Source organism: Hippopotamus amphibius, chromosome 2 (genome assembly GCF_030028045.1).
Source record: "Hippopotamus amphibius kiboko isolate mHipAmp2 chromosome 2, mHipAmp2.hap2, whole genome shotgun sequence".
Classification (NCBI taxonomy): domain Eukaryota; kingdom Metazoa; phylum Chordata; class Mammalia; order Artiodactyla; family Hippopotamidae; genus Hippopotamus; species Hippopotamus amphibius.
Genome location: NC_080187.1, coordinates 159,465,382 through 159,479,843, shown reverse-complemented (window position 1 = coordinate 159,479,843; position 14,462 = coordinate 159,465,382). Strand labels below are relative to the sequence as shown.

Genomic DNA, 14,462 nt, shown 5'->3' with positions numbered 1-14,462 from the left:
ACATGGACAAAAAGATAGGCAACATATCCACAACTGAAAGAACTAAGAGGTCTTTCTGGCCCTATGAATTGTCCTGGAGACAACACCTGCCATGTGAGAGACACTGTTTTAAATACATTCATTCCTTTCTTTCTTAAAGCAACTTTACCCAGGAGGCAGTAATGTTGTAATTCCCAACTCACTAAATGTTGGTATTCTCAATTTACTGAAGTATAAAAAAGTTGACTTGCTTATTGCCAAGTGATAACTTTAAACAGGATTTGAACAGAGCAAGTCTGACTCCAGAGTCTACATTCTTAACCACTATGCTAGAAGGAGGACCAGATGCTCAGAGCCTTGAAATTTAGAGAGAGGAAATTGGATGCATGCAGCAAGCGACAAAAAACCATTGTGCTGGGGAGAAGAGTATTTGAAGATTGATGTGATAGAATATTGTGAGATGTACGGAAGGGGGAAGAGACAGAAGGTGCAGTGCTCAATCCAACTGGTAGATCTTTGCTATGCTGGCTGAGGTGATGATGACTTGAACTGGAGTGTAGTGGAAGTGAGTGGGGAGAAGGGGCTTTTCATTGGATTAGCAGGTGAATCACAGAGACAAAGATGACCCCAATGTTTCATATCTTGAAGATGAGGAATCAATGTGAGATAGTGAAACCAGAGATGGGATTTGGGTGCCCTCAGCACAAAGGAAAGAGCTGAAACACTGAAGATGACTTTTCCAATGTAGAAAACAGTAGTTCAACCTTGGAAGCCATACCCAGTTCAGAAGATGATGAAAGAAAAGCCAGTGACTAAGTCAAACTGTGATGAATTTGAAAGGTAGATGGAGAGCTGGGACAGTGCAGGCTTAAAAACCTCATGGAGGAAGAGCAATTTCAAGAAGGGTCAACAGCACTACTGGGCATATACCCAAAGAAAACCACAATCCCAAAAGAAACTTGTACCATAATGTTTATTGCAGCACTGTTTACAATAGCCAGGACATGGAAGCAACCTAAACGCCCATCAACAAATGAATGGATAAAGAAGATGTGGCATATATATACAATGGAATATTACTCAGCTATAAAAAGGGATGAGATGGAGCTATATGTCATGAGGTGGATAGACCTAGAGTCTGTCATAGAGAATGAAGTAAGTCAGAAAGAGAAAGACAAATATTGTATGCTAACTCACATATACGGAATCTAAAAATGGTACTGATGAACTCAGTGACAAGACCAAGGATGCAGATGCAGAGAATGGACTGGAGAACTCGAGGTATGGGAAGGGGCGGGGGGTGAAGGGGAAACTGAGATGAAGCGAGACAGTAGCACAGACATATATATACTACCAACTGTAAAATAGATAGTCAATGGGAAGTTGTTGTATAACAAAGGGAGTCCAACTCGAAGATGGAAGATGCCTTAGAGGACTGGGGCGGGGAGGGTGAGGGGGACTGGAGGGGTGGGGAGTCAAGGAAGGGAGGGAATATGGGGATATGTGTATAAAAACAGATGATTGAACTTGGTGTACCCCCCCAAAAAATAATAAATAAAAAAGAAAAAAAAAAAAAAAACCACCCGAAAAAAACAAAACAAACAAACAAACAAAAAAGAAGGGTCAACAGTATTGCCAGCTGTGGCTTGGAGGTCACAGAGAAGAGACCACAATCTAAAGATCTAAAGTTCGTTTGATTTGATGAAAAGGTCATCGTTTGGTTAACTTTAGTAGGGAAATGGGGATGGAGTAGGGCCATCCCCTACTGGCTAAGGGCCACTTTCTCCTCAGGAGTCATTAATAGGCATAAATAGGAAAGAAATCGGACTTATAGTTAGCAGCACTGTGTTTAGATCCTAGTAGCCACTCACTAATTTTGAGACCATCCAAAATAAACTTGCTCCAAAATTAGAATAATAATACCTCCCATATTTATTTATTTATTTATTTGATTGGCTATTTTTTGCTGTGTGGGGGCTTTCTTTTAGTTGCGGTGAGTGGGGGCTACTCTTCCTTGTGGTGCGCAGGCTCCTCATTGCTGTGGCTTCTCTTGTTGCAGAACGGGCTCTAGGCACGTGGGCTTCAGTAGTTGCTGCACATGAGCTCAACAGTTGTGGTTCACGGGCTCTAAAGCGCAGGCTCAATAGTTGTGGCACTATGTGCTTAGTTGCTCCGCGGCATGTGGGATCTTCCTGGAGCAGGGATCGAACCCGTGTCCCCTGCATTGGCAGGTGGATTCTTAACCACTGCACCACCTAGAAAGCACCTCCCATATAGTTTTATTGTGGAAGTTAGAGATGATGAGTGTGGATCGCCTAGCACAAAGTCTGGTACATAATAGATGTACCTGCCGTACTCTCATCCAAACAAAAAGTACTTGTGGATCGGATGGGATGACAAATGACAGTGGAGATTAAGAAAGCAGATCGTCTTGCCCTCTTCTCTATTTTGGAAAGGCAGGAGAGAGGCAAGTTCTAGCATGGTGGGAAGGAAGATGCTACATTAACTTGGAGAGACCCAGGTTTCCACTGATACTAGTTAATGAATAACGTAATGTATTGCTGTACTTCTTCAGGGACATAAGCATTTGAGCAGAATAGCAAAGAATTAATGTATGATGGCTGATTATGGTGTCACTGACTGAATTAGAGTTCAGGAGAGAAGAGATTTGGGTGGAGTGGGTTGATAATGAGTTTGCTTTTAGACTTGTTGATTCTGAGATATCTGTAGCATGTATAGGTTGAGATTGTCAGCAGGCAGTTGGTTACATGACTGAAGATCTGGTCAATGGCCTGAGATGGTAACATTAAATTTTTTTATAAACTACTATAATAGTTTTAAATGTGACCTCCTAACATTTAGACCTCTTTTTTAGAGCCTGAATTACACTCTCAATGTAAATGTATTTTGTATCTAAAGAGCATGAAAGGATAAAAAAAGGCCCACTTTCTTATCTCTGTGGCAGAGACTACTCCACTAGGACCCTTCACAATCTGTGCGCCACTGTCCCTGCCCGAGAGCTGCCCATTGACTTGCGCCTGGCTTCTCGAGTGTATCACACAGCCGACAAGGAAGGCCACAATACTATACTTGGAGTGTTTGGAAGCTCTTTATTAGATGATTGCTATACAGATGAAGAGCAGAGAGACAGGTAAGAGTTCCACTGGTAATTTAGTTTTTTTTTTTTTTTAACACTTTAAATATATGCCGTTTATTGTATGTCAATTATATCTCAATAAAAGTCCTTTAAAAAAAGAAATATTTTAGAATCAAAAAAAAAAAAAAAAAAGCATTGTTTTCAATCATGGGTGACATTACCTACTTTGAATTTTGAAAACTCCTTCACACTGTGGAGCGGAGGATGGATTAGCTAGAGTAACAGAGAAAGTCACAGCTGTCAGTGGAGGCTGTTGCAGTTGTCAGCCCAGCGCCAAGGAAAGCCTGGACTGGGGCTGTGGCACCAGAGGTGAAGAAAAGCAGAACACCCAGGTCTTGCTGATGGATTTGATGTGGAGATTCCATCCCTAAGCGTACCCCACGGGCCTCCTTTGCACCCCGGTGAAGTGGCAGCATTTTCTGGGGCAGGAGGGGGTAGGGGCTTGGGAGGCTGTTAAACTTCGAGCCTGACCCAATAGCTGCTGGTTTGTAGCTCTCACAAGAATATGTAGTTGGGGTTAACATTTGGTTGGGATGGTCTCTGGAAGTGTGTGTGCTGGGCTCAGGGTTCTCTGTCCCTTGTGATTCTGGCTGATGGAGAGCATCTCTTAGCCTCTCAAGATTTCCACTCAAAAACCTGGAAAGGCAGAAAAAGCAGAGCTGGTGTCTGGACTTACTGAGGCAAGAAGTAGATTTATTTATATAGGACGCTTATAAGAGATGAAAGCAGGCAGGCGAGGGGGCTCTGCCGGTAATTTAGTTTTAAACTAGATTTAAATGGCCAAAGAATTTCTGCCTTTGAGGCTTAGATTCTGAAGACTTGCTTCTATTCTCGGGCACTGGAAAGGAGCAGTTTTGGTCCTTTCCCTTCCTTCTCAGTAGGTACACACACAGTCTAGGTCAGTGTCATCATTTCCTGCCACTATTGACATGAACCATGCCATATCATAAAGTAACTTTAGTTTAGTGGTTTATAGTTCCCAAGAGTGTCCCACAGAGGATCTTATTTGTTCTTTGTAACAACTCTGTGGAGTACAGGTGTGGAAATTGAAGCTCATAAAAACCAAGCAACTTTGCCAAGCTTATACAACTAAGAACATCACAGATTTGGGAATTGAAGCCAGTTTTTAGATTTCACCATCACTGGGCACGCTTGGGTCCTCCAGGGATCATGTACAAAAGTCATTTCCTCTGGGGCTTTTTCAGTTTCTCCTTGTGTTTCACTTTCCTTTGGATTGTAAGTATTCTTTTATGGAGAGTATAGAATTTATAGCATCCTCAAATAAGAGCAGAAAAGGAAAGGGGGCTAACATTTATTTAATAGGAACTGTATTCTTTGCACTGTGCTGTGTGCTTTGCATCTTTCCTGTTTAAATCTTCAGTCATAAGATTGAAGTCATAATTTCCATTTTATTCATGAAGAAGCTTAGGCTTCATAAGATCAGGTAACTTGCCCAAGTTCTTATCTCTAGATGGTGATTAGAATCCTGGTGTGATTAACTTAGTTTTTCTCAAAACAGTTTTTCATTATCACCCCCTTCACAAGGCTTTTTAGACTCCCCCTCCCCCGCTCCGCTCTAACGTCCCTTCCCCGTTAAATTGTAATGCTCTAGGTATACTGTAACTATCTGTTTATGGTACTGTACATATTTCTGTGCTTTATACATAAAAAGAGTTAGCCTTTTTACTCCCTGCCCTCCCCAGCCACTCATTTTCACTCCTGTGGGTCCTGTGGGGGTGATATCACCTGCATATGGAGAATGCATGCTCTGAAGTCTCTTGTCTTTCAGAAGAGCTGGTAGGAATCCTGAAACATCATCTGCATCAGGGTTTTAAAATACTCAAGTATTAAATAGTAAGTTAAATTTAAGTAGATGTGTTTTTAGTGTTATATTTTAACTGTTCTGGATATATGAGAATAATATTTTAAAAGATTACTTTTAATTACACTATCAAAAATTATTAGAAACTTACCCCCACTTTTCATGCTATATTCTGATCCCATTTCCTCAAACTTTACTTATAGTAATAGTTGTTAATACTTTACTGCATTCTTTTAAGGTTTAAAGTCATCTGGTTTCCCTGTGTTTAGTAATTACAACGCCATTCAATGTGAATCCCCCAAAGAAGGTCATTTTCATGTTTATTTTCTGTTCAGGCAAAAAGATTTTTTAAGGGATTTATGTATTATTCATAATTTTATGAATAAAATTGTATGTGAAGAATTTTGGAAATTTCAAAATTGCCCCATATCTCTGGTAGATTATAGCAGTTCCATATGACTTCTCTGGAATGTCTTTTAAAAGCCTAAAGCTGAGAGTGGACATAAAGACATAAACATAATCTAGTAGTTATGAAACTACGACATTGAGTCATTTCCAGCACTCTGTAAGCCTAGCATTCTTGGCTTGCAGCTTTTATTATTCATGCATAGTGTGAAAAATACCAATTTCTTTCCAATTCTAAATATTTTTTTTCTTCAGGTAGATCTCACTTTCTTTTTCCAAGAGAGTCAATAAATGTTCTGTTTGATGATGATAATTCTTGGCAATTTGTTCCTAAGTACCAAATAAGAAGTTAATTTAAGTGCTGAATATTTAATTCTCTGGCATCCATCTCTTGAGGATTACCTTGCTAAACATAACTTAACCTTTTCAAAATATATCTATCTGCTGAGCCTACAAGTTCAGAGAAATGTATAATTTTTTTCTGCACTAATAAGTTGTCTCAAGAAAGGTAATTGTGAACACAAAATGAATACCCTTTCATTTGGTGGTTTTTTTGGTTTTTCTGTGCAGTGAACAGTTAACCACAAAGCAACAACGCATAATACTTGTAGTTATATAGCTTTAATGCTTTCCTAATTTTGCACATAGTAATTGTTATTTGTGGGACACACCAAGGAAATTTTAATGGGATAGTGTGGGTACATAAGTTTATTTAAAATAGTAGTGTACTGTTCAAACTTATGTTTATTTTGCTAAATAGCAGTTTTAATGAGAACTATAAAAATATTCCACATTGATCATATTTTTGCTTTTAAAGTTTATTGTAAAGAGAAGTTTATAGACATAAGAATTAGAACTCTTAACATGGAATTTTAGATTTTGGGTTTTAAAATAAGGGAAATTATTAGAAGTGTTTAACAATTGCATTAGTGTTAACAGTTTGGTGACTAGCCTTCTGAACATCTCTCTGTAAACATGTGTTTAAACCATTGATGGCATTCTATAGACTGACATTTTTCACTCAAGGTTATGTGTGAACATTTAAATTATTTCATAATATTTGCTAACTGAACCAAACTGCAGTGTAAGAAAATTCCTTGGTGTGGAATCATTTATTAAAATTTTTGGTTTAAAAATTTTGATGCATATTGCTGAACTTCTCTCCAGAAAAATTATACCAACTTGCATGCTTACCAACAATTTTTGACATTGTTCATTTCCTTTCAACGTGGCCAAACCACTAATTGTCAGTCTTCTTGATTTTTTTCCCAATATGATGAAGAAAAATATCTCTTTATTTATTTATTTTGTACATTTCTAAGATTGAGCGTATTTACAGAGGTCTCTTGGTTATTTGTTTTTTTCCTTTTGAGAATTACCAATTCATATTCTGTTATTCATCTTTTTCATATCGATTTATAAGTGATCTTTTTATTAAAGATTTTAATTATTTGTTATATATAATGTAGACTTTTAAAAATTTTGCTTGCTTTTCAGTTTTGTTTCTGTTGTTTTATGCTATACAGAGTTTTATGCTAACACAGAAGTAGGGAAAACTGGCAATAGATCCTTTATGTGTTCTAGACTTGGTGTCATTCTTAGAAAGGGCTTTTCTACACTTAAATTTAGATATATTCTTTCATATTTTCTTCTAGTAATTTTATGGCTCTCTTTTAAAAAGTTAAATCTTTGATCCATCTTTAATTTGATAAGAAGAGTAAGCATTATTGTTTCTTTCCCAAATGACTAGCCAATTGTACAATATCATTTATTCAGTAAATTCTCTTTTTCTCACTAATTTGAAATGTCAACTTTTCATACCTTAAATTCAAATTATCATGTCTCTTTATGGACTTATGTTCCATTTCATTGATTTTTGTATGTAAAATTGCTTGTGTATTTTGTTGATCCACTATCAAAAAAGAGAGAGTTGGTGGCAAAAATGCAGCCTTAGCAAACACTGGCTGACCTCCTCAAGTCAGGCACCCCTTATAGCAAGCTTCTGGTGGTGAGCAGTGCTTAGATTATAGACCCCAGATTTAGCCCTCAACTCAACTTCAAATTGCAAGGAAAATTCCCAGTCACATTTTAGAAAAATGTGTACAAACTGTTAGTTCTGTATATTAAAACAGCAGTGACTACAGCAACAAAAATTAGAAAAGCAAAGGTTAAATGTCAGAATTCAAAGTTTAATTTCATTTCTTATTTTGCTACAAAATAATAACAAAAATACAAATATGCAAGGAAATGCAAAAAAGGAAAACATTTACTCAAAATCCTACCATCCAGAGATAAGACTATTCTTAAGTATATGATTCCAGACATATGCAAATAAATCATATGGAACAAAACTTGGATAATACTATGTAAATAATGTTTTGTAACCTGATTTTTAAAACTTATTATGTTGTAATTTCTATGTCATGAAATACAGATCTGAATAATCATTTAAATTGATCAGTAAATATTTTTTGTGTACCTACTGTGTGGCAGGCATTGAGTTAGGCACTAGGTAAGCATCTGCAAACAAGAGAAACATAATCCCTGCCCTCAGGGAATTTGGAGATTAGCAGAGAAGAAAGGTGGTGAATTAATTATTGTGAATGTGACAATTAATATGCAGATGTGCAGTGTATGGAAGCATGTAAGAAGATTTCCCAATTATCTGGGGAAGATTGAGGAAGTGATACTTAAATTGAAATCTGAGGAATGAGTAGAAGATAGCTAGGAAGAGGGGAAAGAATTTTTTTAGTTTCTTGCTATTCAAAAGTATAGTTCACAGACTAGCAGCACCACCATCACCTGGAAGCTTCTTAAAAATACAAATGACTCATATGCACATTGAAGTTTGAGCGTCCTTGCTGTGGACAATTGGAACCCATTTGAGAATTGGTACGCTGTCTAGCGGTAGAGAATAGGAAGAGCAGTGATGCAGTTGATGCTGGAGAGGACACAAGAATCAGGTCATGTAGGATTTCTGGATGCTCTCTATGTGTATGTGAGAGCAGGTGTGTGAGGACTTGGGGGAGAGATTTTTATTCACAGGATACTGAGAAGCCACTGATAGGATTTTTTGAAGAAGAATGACATGATCAGATTTGCTTTAAGATGTCACAGCCCTCACATGATTTCGCAGTAGCACTTAGCACAGTTATCACTTGCTCTTCCCTGCAACACCTCTGTCCCTTGGCCTTCAGGACTGTATTCTCTCTTGGTTCTGTTCCTGCTTCCTTTGCTATATCTTCTTAGTCTCCCTTGCTGGTATCTCCTCATCTCTTGACTTCAAAAGATTGGAGTGCCCAAAGCTCATCCCTGGATCTGTTTTCTCCTCTACCTATACTCTTGAGGTGATCTTATCCAGGACCATGGGTTTAAATATGATCTATATGCTGATAAATATAATTAACTAAGGTAAGCGATTAAGGACTGTAATTGTCCTTAAAATAACTAAGAACTGGAAATGACTTAAGTGTCCATCAATGGAAGACTTTTTATAGTGCATCCAATGATGGAGTATCAGAATTGCAGTAAAGAATAAGGTAGAGCACTGCGTACTGAAAGGAGATAGAGCTAAGTATGTAAACAGATATATGATTATTCCAACACATTTTTTGAACGGAAGAAAATTCAGGAAACTGTTAACTGTGATCCTTCTGTTTTCCTTGTAGATTGTATGCCAAATTAATAAAAAGTGAAACTCAACTTTGCCTTTTTTTTTTTTGCTTTATTTATATGGTATATGTTTGCCTTTTCTTTTACTTTTACTTTTTCTTAGTTGTGTCCCTTGTAGATTGCATAGGATTGAATATTTTTTTAAGCCAATCAGAAATTAATTCTCTTATAGTAGGTTGGACCACCCCATATTTATTTATTGTCATATCAGATGTACTTGATATTATTCTTGTCATTGTATTTTGTAGTCTCTCTATTTATCTTCTTCTTCTTTGCTATCTCCTATAACCTGACATATTTGTCAACATTTATCTGTGTGTTTTTTGTTTCTATCATTATCTGATACCTAATGTTGTGAGACAGAAATCTGAAATTTAAATCTTATTTTAGTCACTTGTAATCTATTTCTCCTCCATTCCTAGATACTTATAGGATTTAAATTTTGCTTTAAATTAAATAATTTCACTAGCATATGTTTGGAAGTGGATTGTTTTCTAATTACTTTTTCCTGGTACATGGAAAGCCCTTTTGATATGCAAATACATCTCTTCAGTTTATGACTTTTTCTGTTTTATTTTGAGTAGTGTTTCCATTCTGTTTATTTGGTACATTTCTTCAGGAATATCAATTAGCCATATGTTGCATCTTCACTATCCATCATCTACATTTATCATCTCCTTGCCTACATTCATCTCTGAAACCTATGTCTGTATCAATGGTTTTCATTTCCTAAGGTGTAAATTTAAAAAATTCATTCTAATTACCATTTTTATCACTATGGCATTTTTCTTATTTTTTTCTTAATTTTATTAGACACAACAAAACTCCAAGTCTTTTGTCTTATCTGAACTTGTATCTGTTTCATGAAAGCATTAAAAAATTTTTTGACAGCACAGTGCAGACCCTTTCTAAAATATTTTTTGATTTCTATAATAAATCTTTTTGAAAAGAATGTTCTTCATATAATTTTTTGAATACTATATTTCTTTCTTATACTTTGCAGACTCTCTTCATAGAACTCATATTGGATTTTCCTGTGTACTTTCTTTGAATGAAGATAGGCCATTTCTGGCTGCCCAAAGTTAATATCAGATAGATTTACCTGGCAATTCTTGATTGTTCATTTTGGAGGCATTAGAGTACTACTTTTAGATCTTAGGTAGGAGAACCAGAAGATGCAGGTTTATATTACTCGTTCAGTCATTCAGAATCCTGAAAAGTGTTGGGGATGGGAGGCGACAGGATCTGAAAATGTTTCCTCTACGTTTTTCTCTGTGATTGTTAAAACTATTGTACTAGAAGCCAACCTTTTCCTACTGAGTTTTCTATATGGTAAAGATTATTCTAGGTTTTTCTCCCCCATGCATGTACATATATTACATATACATACATTTTACAGAAATGACATTAAAGATGTTGTTTTGACAGGTTATAATCCTTTGAGGATTTTTATTTTACAACTGAAGGACAGGCATATGAGTAATTATTTTGACTTATTATCTTTATTACGTATAGTTTATAACTCCACTATATAAAATGTACTTCCATTGGAAAGATTTTATCTGGCTCCCTTCCCAAATAGCAATATTTGAATAGGAAAACAGAAAATTATCTAATAGAAAATGTATTGTGGTGCTTTTATTACATAACCTAGTATTAACAACTCTATGTAATAGATAAAATCATTCTATTTCCCAAATGAAGAAAATGAGATTGACTAGTTCATATTTACATATCTGATAAAAGCTGGAATTCAGACCCAGGCCTCTCTGATTCTAAATGTGATTTCCATTTTATCCCACTGTTTTGTGAACTTGTGAAAGTCTCTCATTTTTTTCTCTTTATGCTTCACTCCAAATATTCATTCTCATCTTGTTTTCAGAACCAATCCTGTTATAAACTAGGAAGAATCGTATTTTACTCACACTTAATGTTTTGTATTTGGTCTGTTGTGACCCAATTTTGGAAGCAGGGTTTCTGCTTATTAGGGTGGGGTTTTGTCTTGTGTTGTTTGTTCCCTCTTAGGAGCTGAAATCCTGTTTCTGAGTCCTGTGCCAGGGCTGGGGCCTTGCTAACTGAGGGAGACTTTCCTGATATTAATTGCTTAGCTCTCACTGAATACTGCCTGTATTTGTATTCCCTGTCACTGGTTGCCCCCCACTAGAATGTGCCATCATGCCATGTTAGACTTCCCTGATGTCACTTGCAGTACACCACCCACTGTGGTCTGTAGCTCTGCATTTGGAATAGTGTGCTCTGTCTTCTGCTCCACATTTCCTTCCACTGTGGGTATCTGGGACTGACTCCCCTGCCATCCCTGTTTCCTGCCTTGTCTGCCATTCCTCAATGGTCAGGTCTAATCCTGGCCCCGGCCCACCCCCACCCCTTGCTTGGCCTTGTTCTTTGTTGCATAATCCAGACAATGACGCAAGCTGTTATACCAAAGAGTATAAGACTTAATCCCTGTCTGAGGTCTAGCTGATGATACGTGTGACAGAAGCACACATATCCGAGCTGTAAGAGATCTTAGCCTTCCCCTAGCCTAACCATCTCATATTATGGATGAGGAAACAGGCAAAATTTTACACCCCATATCACAGTTGTGGCAGAGTTAGGACTAGAATCAACGGTAGCTTCAATTGATTTTTTTTTTTTGCTTCAACTGATTTTTGTTATATTCATTTTCAACAAATAGCCCCTATACCCAAGTAAACATTGAGCATATTTTAAAAAATACAAATTGGGATGACAAATTTATATGACTATCAATATTTGATAAGATATTAGATTAGCGTATTTTTGTTTTATATGGAAACCCCCCCAAAAAAGGAATTATTTGGAAATTTGACTGATTTCATAACTGCCAATATCCGAAAGCTGAAATTTTTTTTAAGCAAAGCAATGTCATTCCACCAGATGTCACTGTTTGCATGTAGCAGTGAAATTACAATGATTAAAAATAAAATTCCCCCCTCCCTAATCATATTTTGTAAAAAAAAAAATTCTGTATAGTTGCACCCTTATTCTTCTTTAGATTTATTATTTTATTGACTATATTACCTGAATTTCTTAAAGTATTGAAAAGTATTCATTACCTCTGCTGTAGATTTTAAAGACTTTACTAAAACAAAATAGTCACAAATTAGTGTCTTAAGAAGATGAACTCCTCAAGTCTTTTCTAGACTTAGGAGTTTGCTTTTCAAACAACATTCTTTTAAGTTACTGTTTTCTAAATTGTCGATTGTAACCCAATAAGTGGATTGTGCAATCACTTTAATGGCTTGCTACAAGCCCTTTAAAGAAATGTCTGTCATAGAATATTGCATGTAAGTATTACTTTGGCAAAACTTTTTACATGAACACTCTTAAAATATCCCTGAACACATCTTCTCTGAATTGCATAAAAGTGACTATGAGCTTTATCCTGTGAAGGCTCCCCCAAGGGGCACAATACATTTTCTAAGGATGGGATAGGAAAAATGTGATGGGGGAACTTCTCCGTTAGAGTCAATCCATGGAGGGGAGAGGGTTGCTGGAGGAAGAACCTTTCTCTGCACTTCACAGAATGGAGCCCACAGTCACATCTGTGTAACTCATAAGAGATATGGGCGGAGATTTTTATGAGTGCTCACAGCCTAGAGCAAATGTTTTCCAAATTTCTTTGACACAACCTGTAATAAGAAAAACATTTTCTATCTCTGGCCCCATGGGAGACCAGTATTGTCTGGGAAGGAGGTTTAAAGGAGGTTTAAGTCACTCTTGGAGAGATGGACTTGTTGACTTCATTCACTCCCCTCAGTGGTAATAACAAAAATGACTGTCATAGCAACCGCTTACTGGGTTTTTTTTTGTACTTTGTGCAAACTCTTCACATATATTATTTCTAAGCATTAGACCCTGAAAGATCCCATCACTGTTGCTATTCACAGATGAGTAAACTGAGACTTAAGAAGGAAAAGTGACTTATCCAACATAGCATATCAACTGGCTAAACTAAGGCTAAAATCCTGGTTTTTAACCTCATTCCAAAGGCTAGCTCTTCTCACTATAGCAGTGCTTTTTAGGCTTCCCCCAAGGATAAGGACCACCTGGAGTGTTTTAGTGTATCACTTCTCAGGCTCTATCGCAAGACAACTGAACTATAATCTCCAGAGGAGGTATCTGGGAAGCTATAGATTTGACAAGCATCCCAGGATAGTCTTACGATCAGGCTCCTTTAGGAAAGATTGCAGTACATCAGTGGTTCTCAAACTTCATCATGCATCAGAATTAACTGTAGGGCTGGTTAAAACACAGAGGGCTAGGTTCCTTCCCAGCGTTTCTGATTCATTAGGCATGATGGGGCTCAAGAATTTTTACTTCTGGCAAGTTCCTATGTGATGCTAATGATGCTGGTTAGGGAACACACTTTGAGAACCAGTGCAGTACATCACGCCAAACCATGATTCTCAGTTTCTCAGGACAGGGTCTGGGCTGGCTTTGGCTGTGGGATTTTTCAAGCACAGTGTTAAACAATACGTATACAGTATCTGCTATTTTCACTTTGAAGGGAGACAGAAAATGAGTAAGAATCACTCCTCCTCCACCCTAATCAGCCAGTAATCTACTGTGAAAAATATACAGAATAAAATGTAGTATATTCTATAATGAAATTGCAGATCAAATGCCCCAGGGAAACTAGGGAGGCAAAGAGGAATTTTGGCTGGGCAGGAGGACATTTGTAAAGGCCTTATGGAATAGTTGAGATCTGAAAGTCTTTATTTTCAATGTTTTCATAGCCACACTGTATTGTAGTTCGGTTTGCCTGTCTCTCCTATTGCACTCATAATAATCTCAGCACCTAGAGCATCTTTTGTACAGTGAATGTATGTTGGGCCAGGTGTTGGGGAGGGAAGTAGGATTGGTAAGGTAGATGGTGCCGAGACTGTGGAGGACCCTGATGGCTAGGCTCAGGAGCTTGGGTTTTACCCTGTGTGTATAGTCATTAAAATATTTGGAAGGGGTTAACTAATAACAACTCTGGCAGGGGTCATAGCATGGATTGGAGGTGGGAAAGTCTTGAGGTGAGGGACAGCAAGGATATTATCATAGGACTCAGCTGAGAGAAAATGCAACAGGATAGAGAGATACTGGAGGGAGAGAGATCAGGACTAGTGATAACTGTTGAGGGGAGGGTGAGGTTGGAGATGAGGAGATTTTCAATCTGAACCACTGAGATGATGGTGGTCTCCAAAGGGGAGATCTCTGAAAAGGATTGGTTCTTTTCTCTGGAAATAAAGAAGGAAGCAGGGAAAACCTGGACAAAAATTTCAAAGCAAGTGATTCATCTTTGTCAGACAAGAACAGTTCCTAACATTGGGTAGCCTTTCCACTAAGGTCCCGAATTTGTGTCTACCAGAGCTATGCACTCTAAAATGGCCAACGACT

The 14,462-nt window shown here is 37.4% G+C and overlaps 1 protein-coding gene across 1 annotated transcript in view; it reads left to right on the top strand.

Annotated features, from left to right (window-relative positions):
- The window catches only part of TTC6 (tetratricopeptide repeat domain 6), a 192,253-nt gene that overhangs the window by 72,274 nt on the left and 105,517 nt on the right, over positions 1-14,462 (top strand). The window contains exons 5-6 of the mRNA XM_057724891.1: positions 2,495-2,500; positions 2,945-3,130. Coding sequence (XP_057580874.1) covers positions 2,495-2,500; positions 2,945-3,130 — 192 coding nt within the window. The remainder of the gene's footprint in view (positions 1-2,494; positions 2,501-2,944; positions 3,131-14,462) is intronic.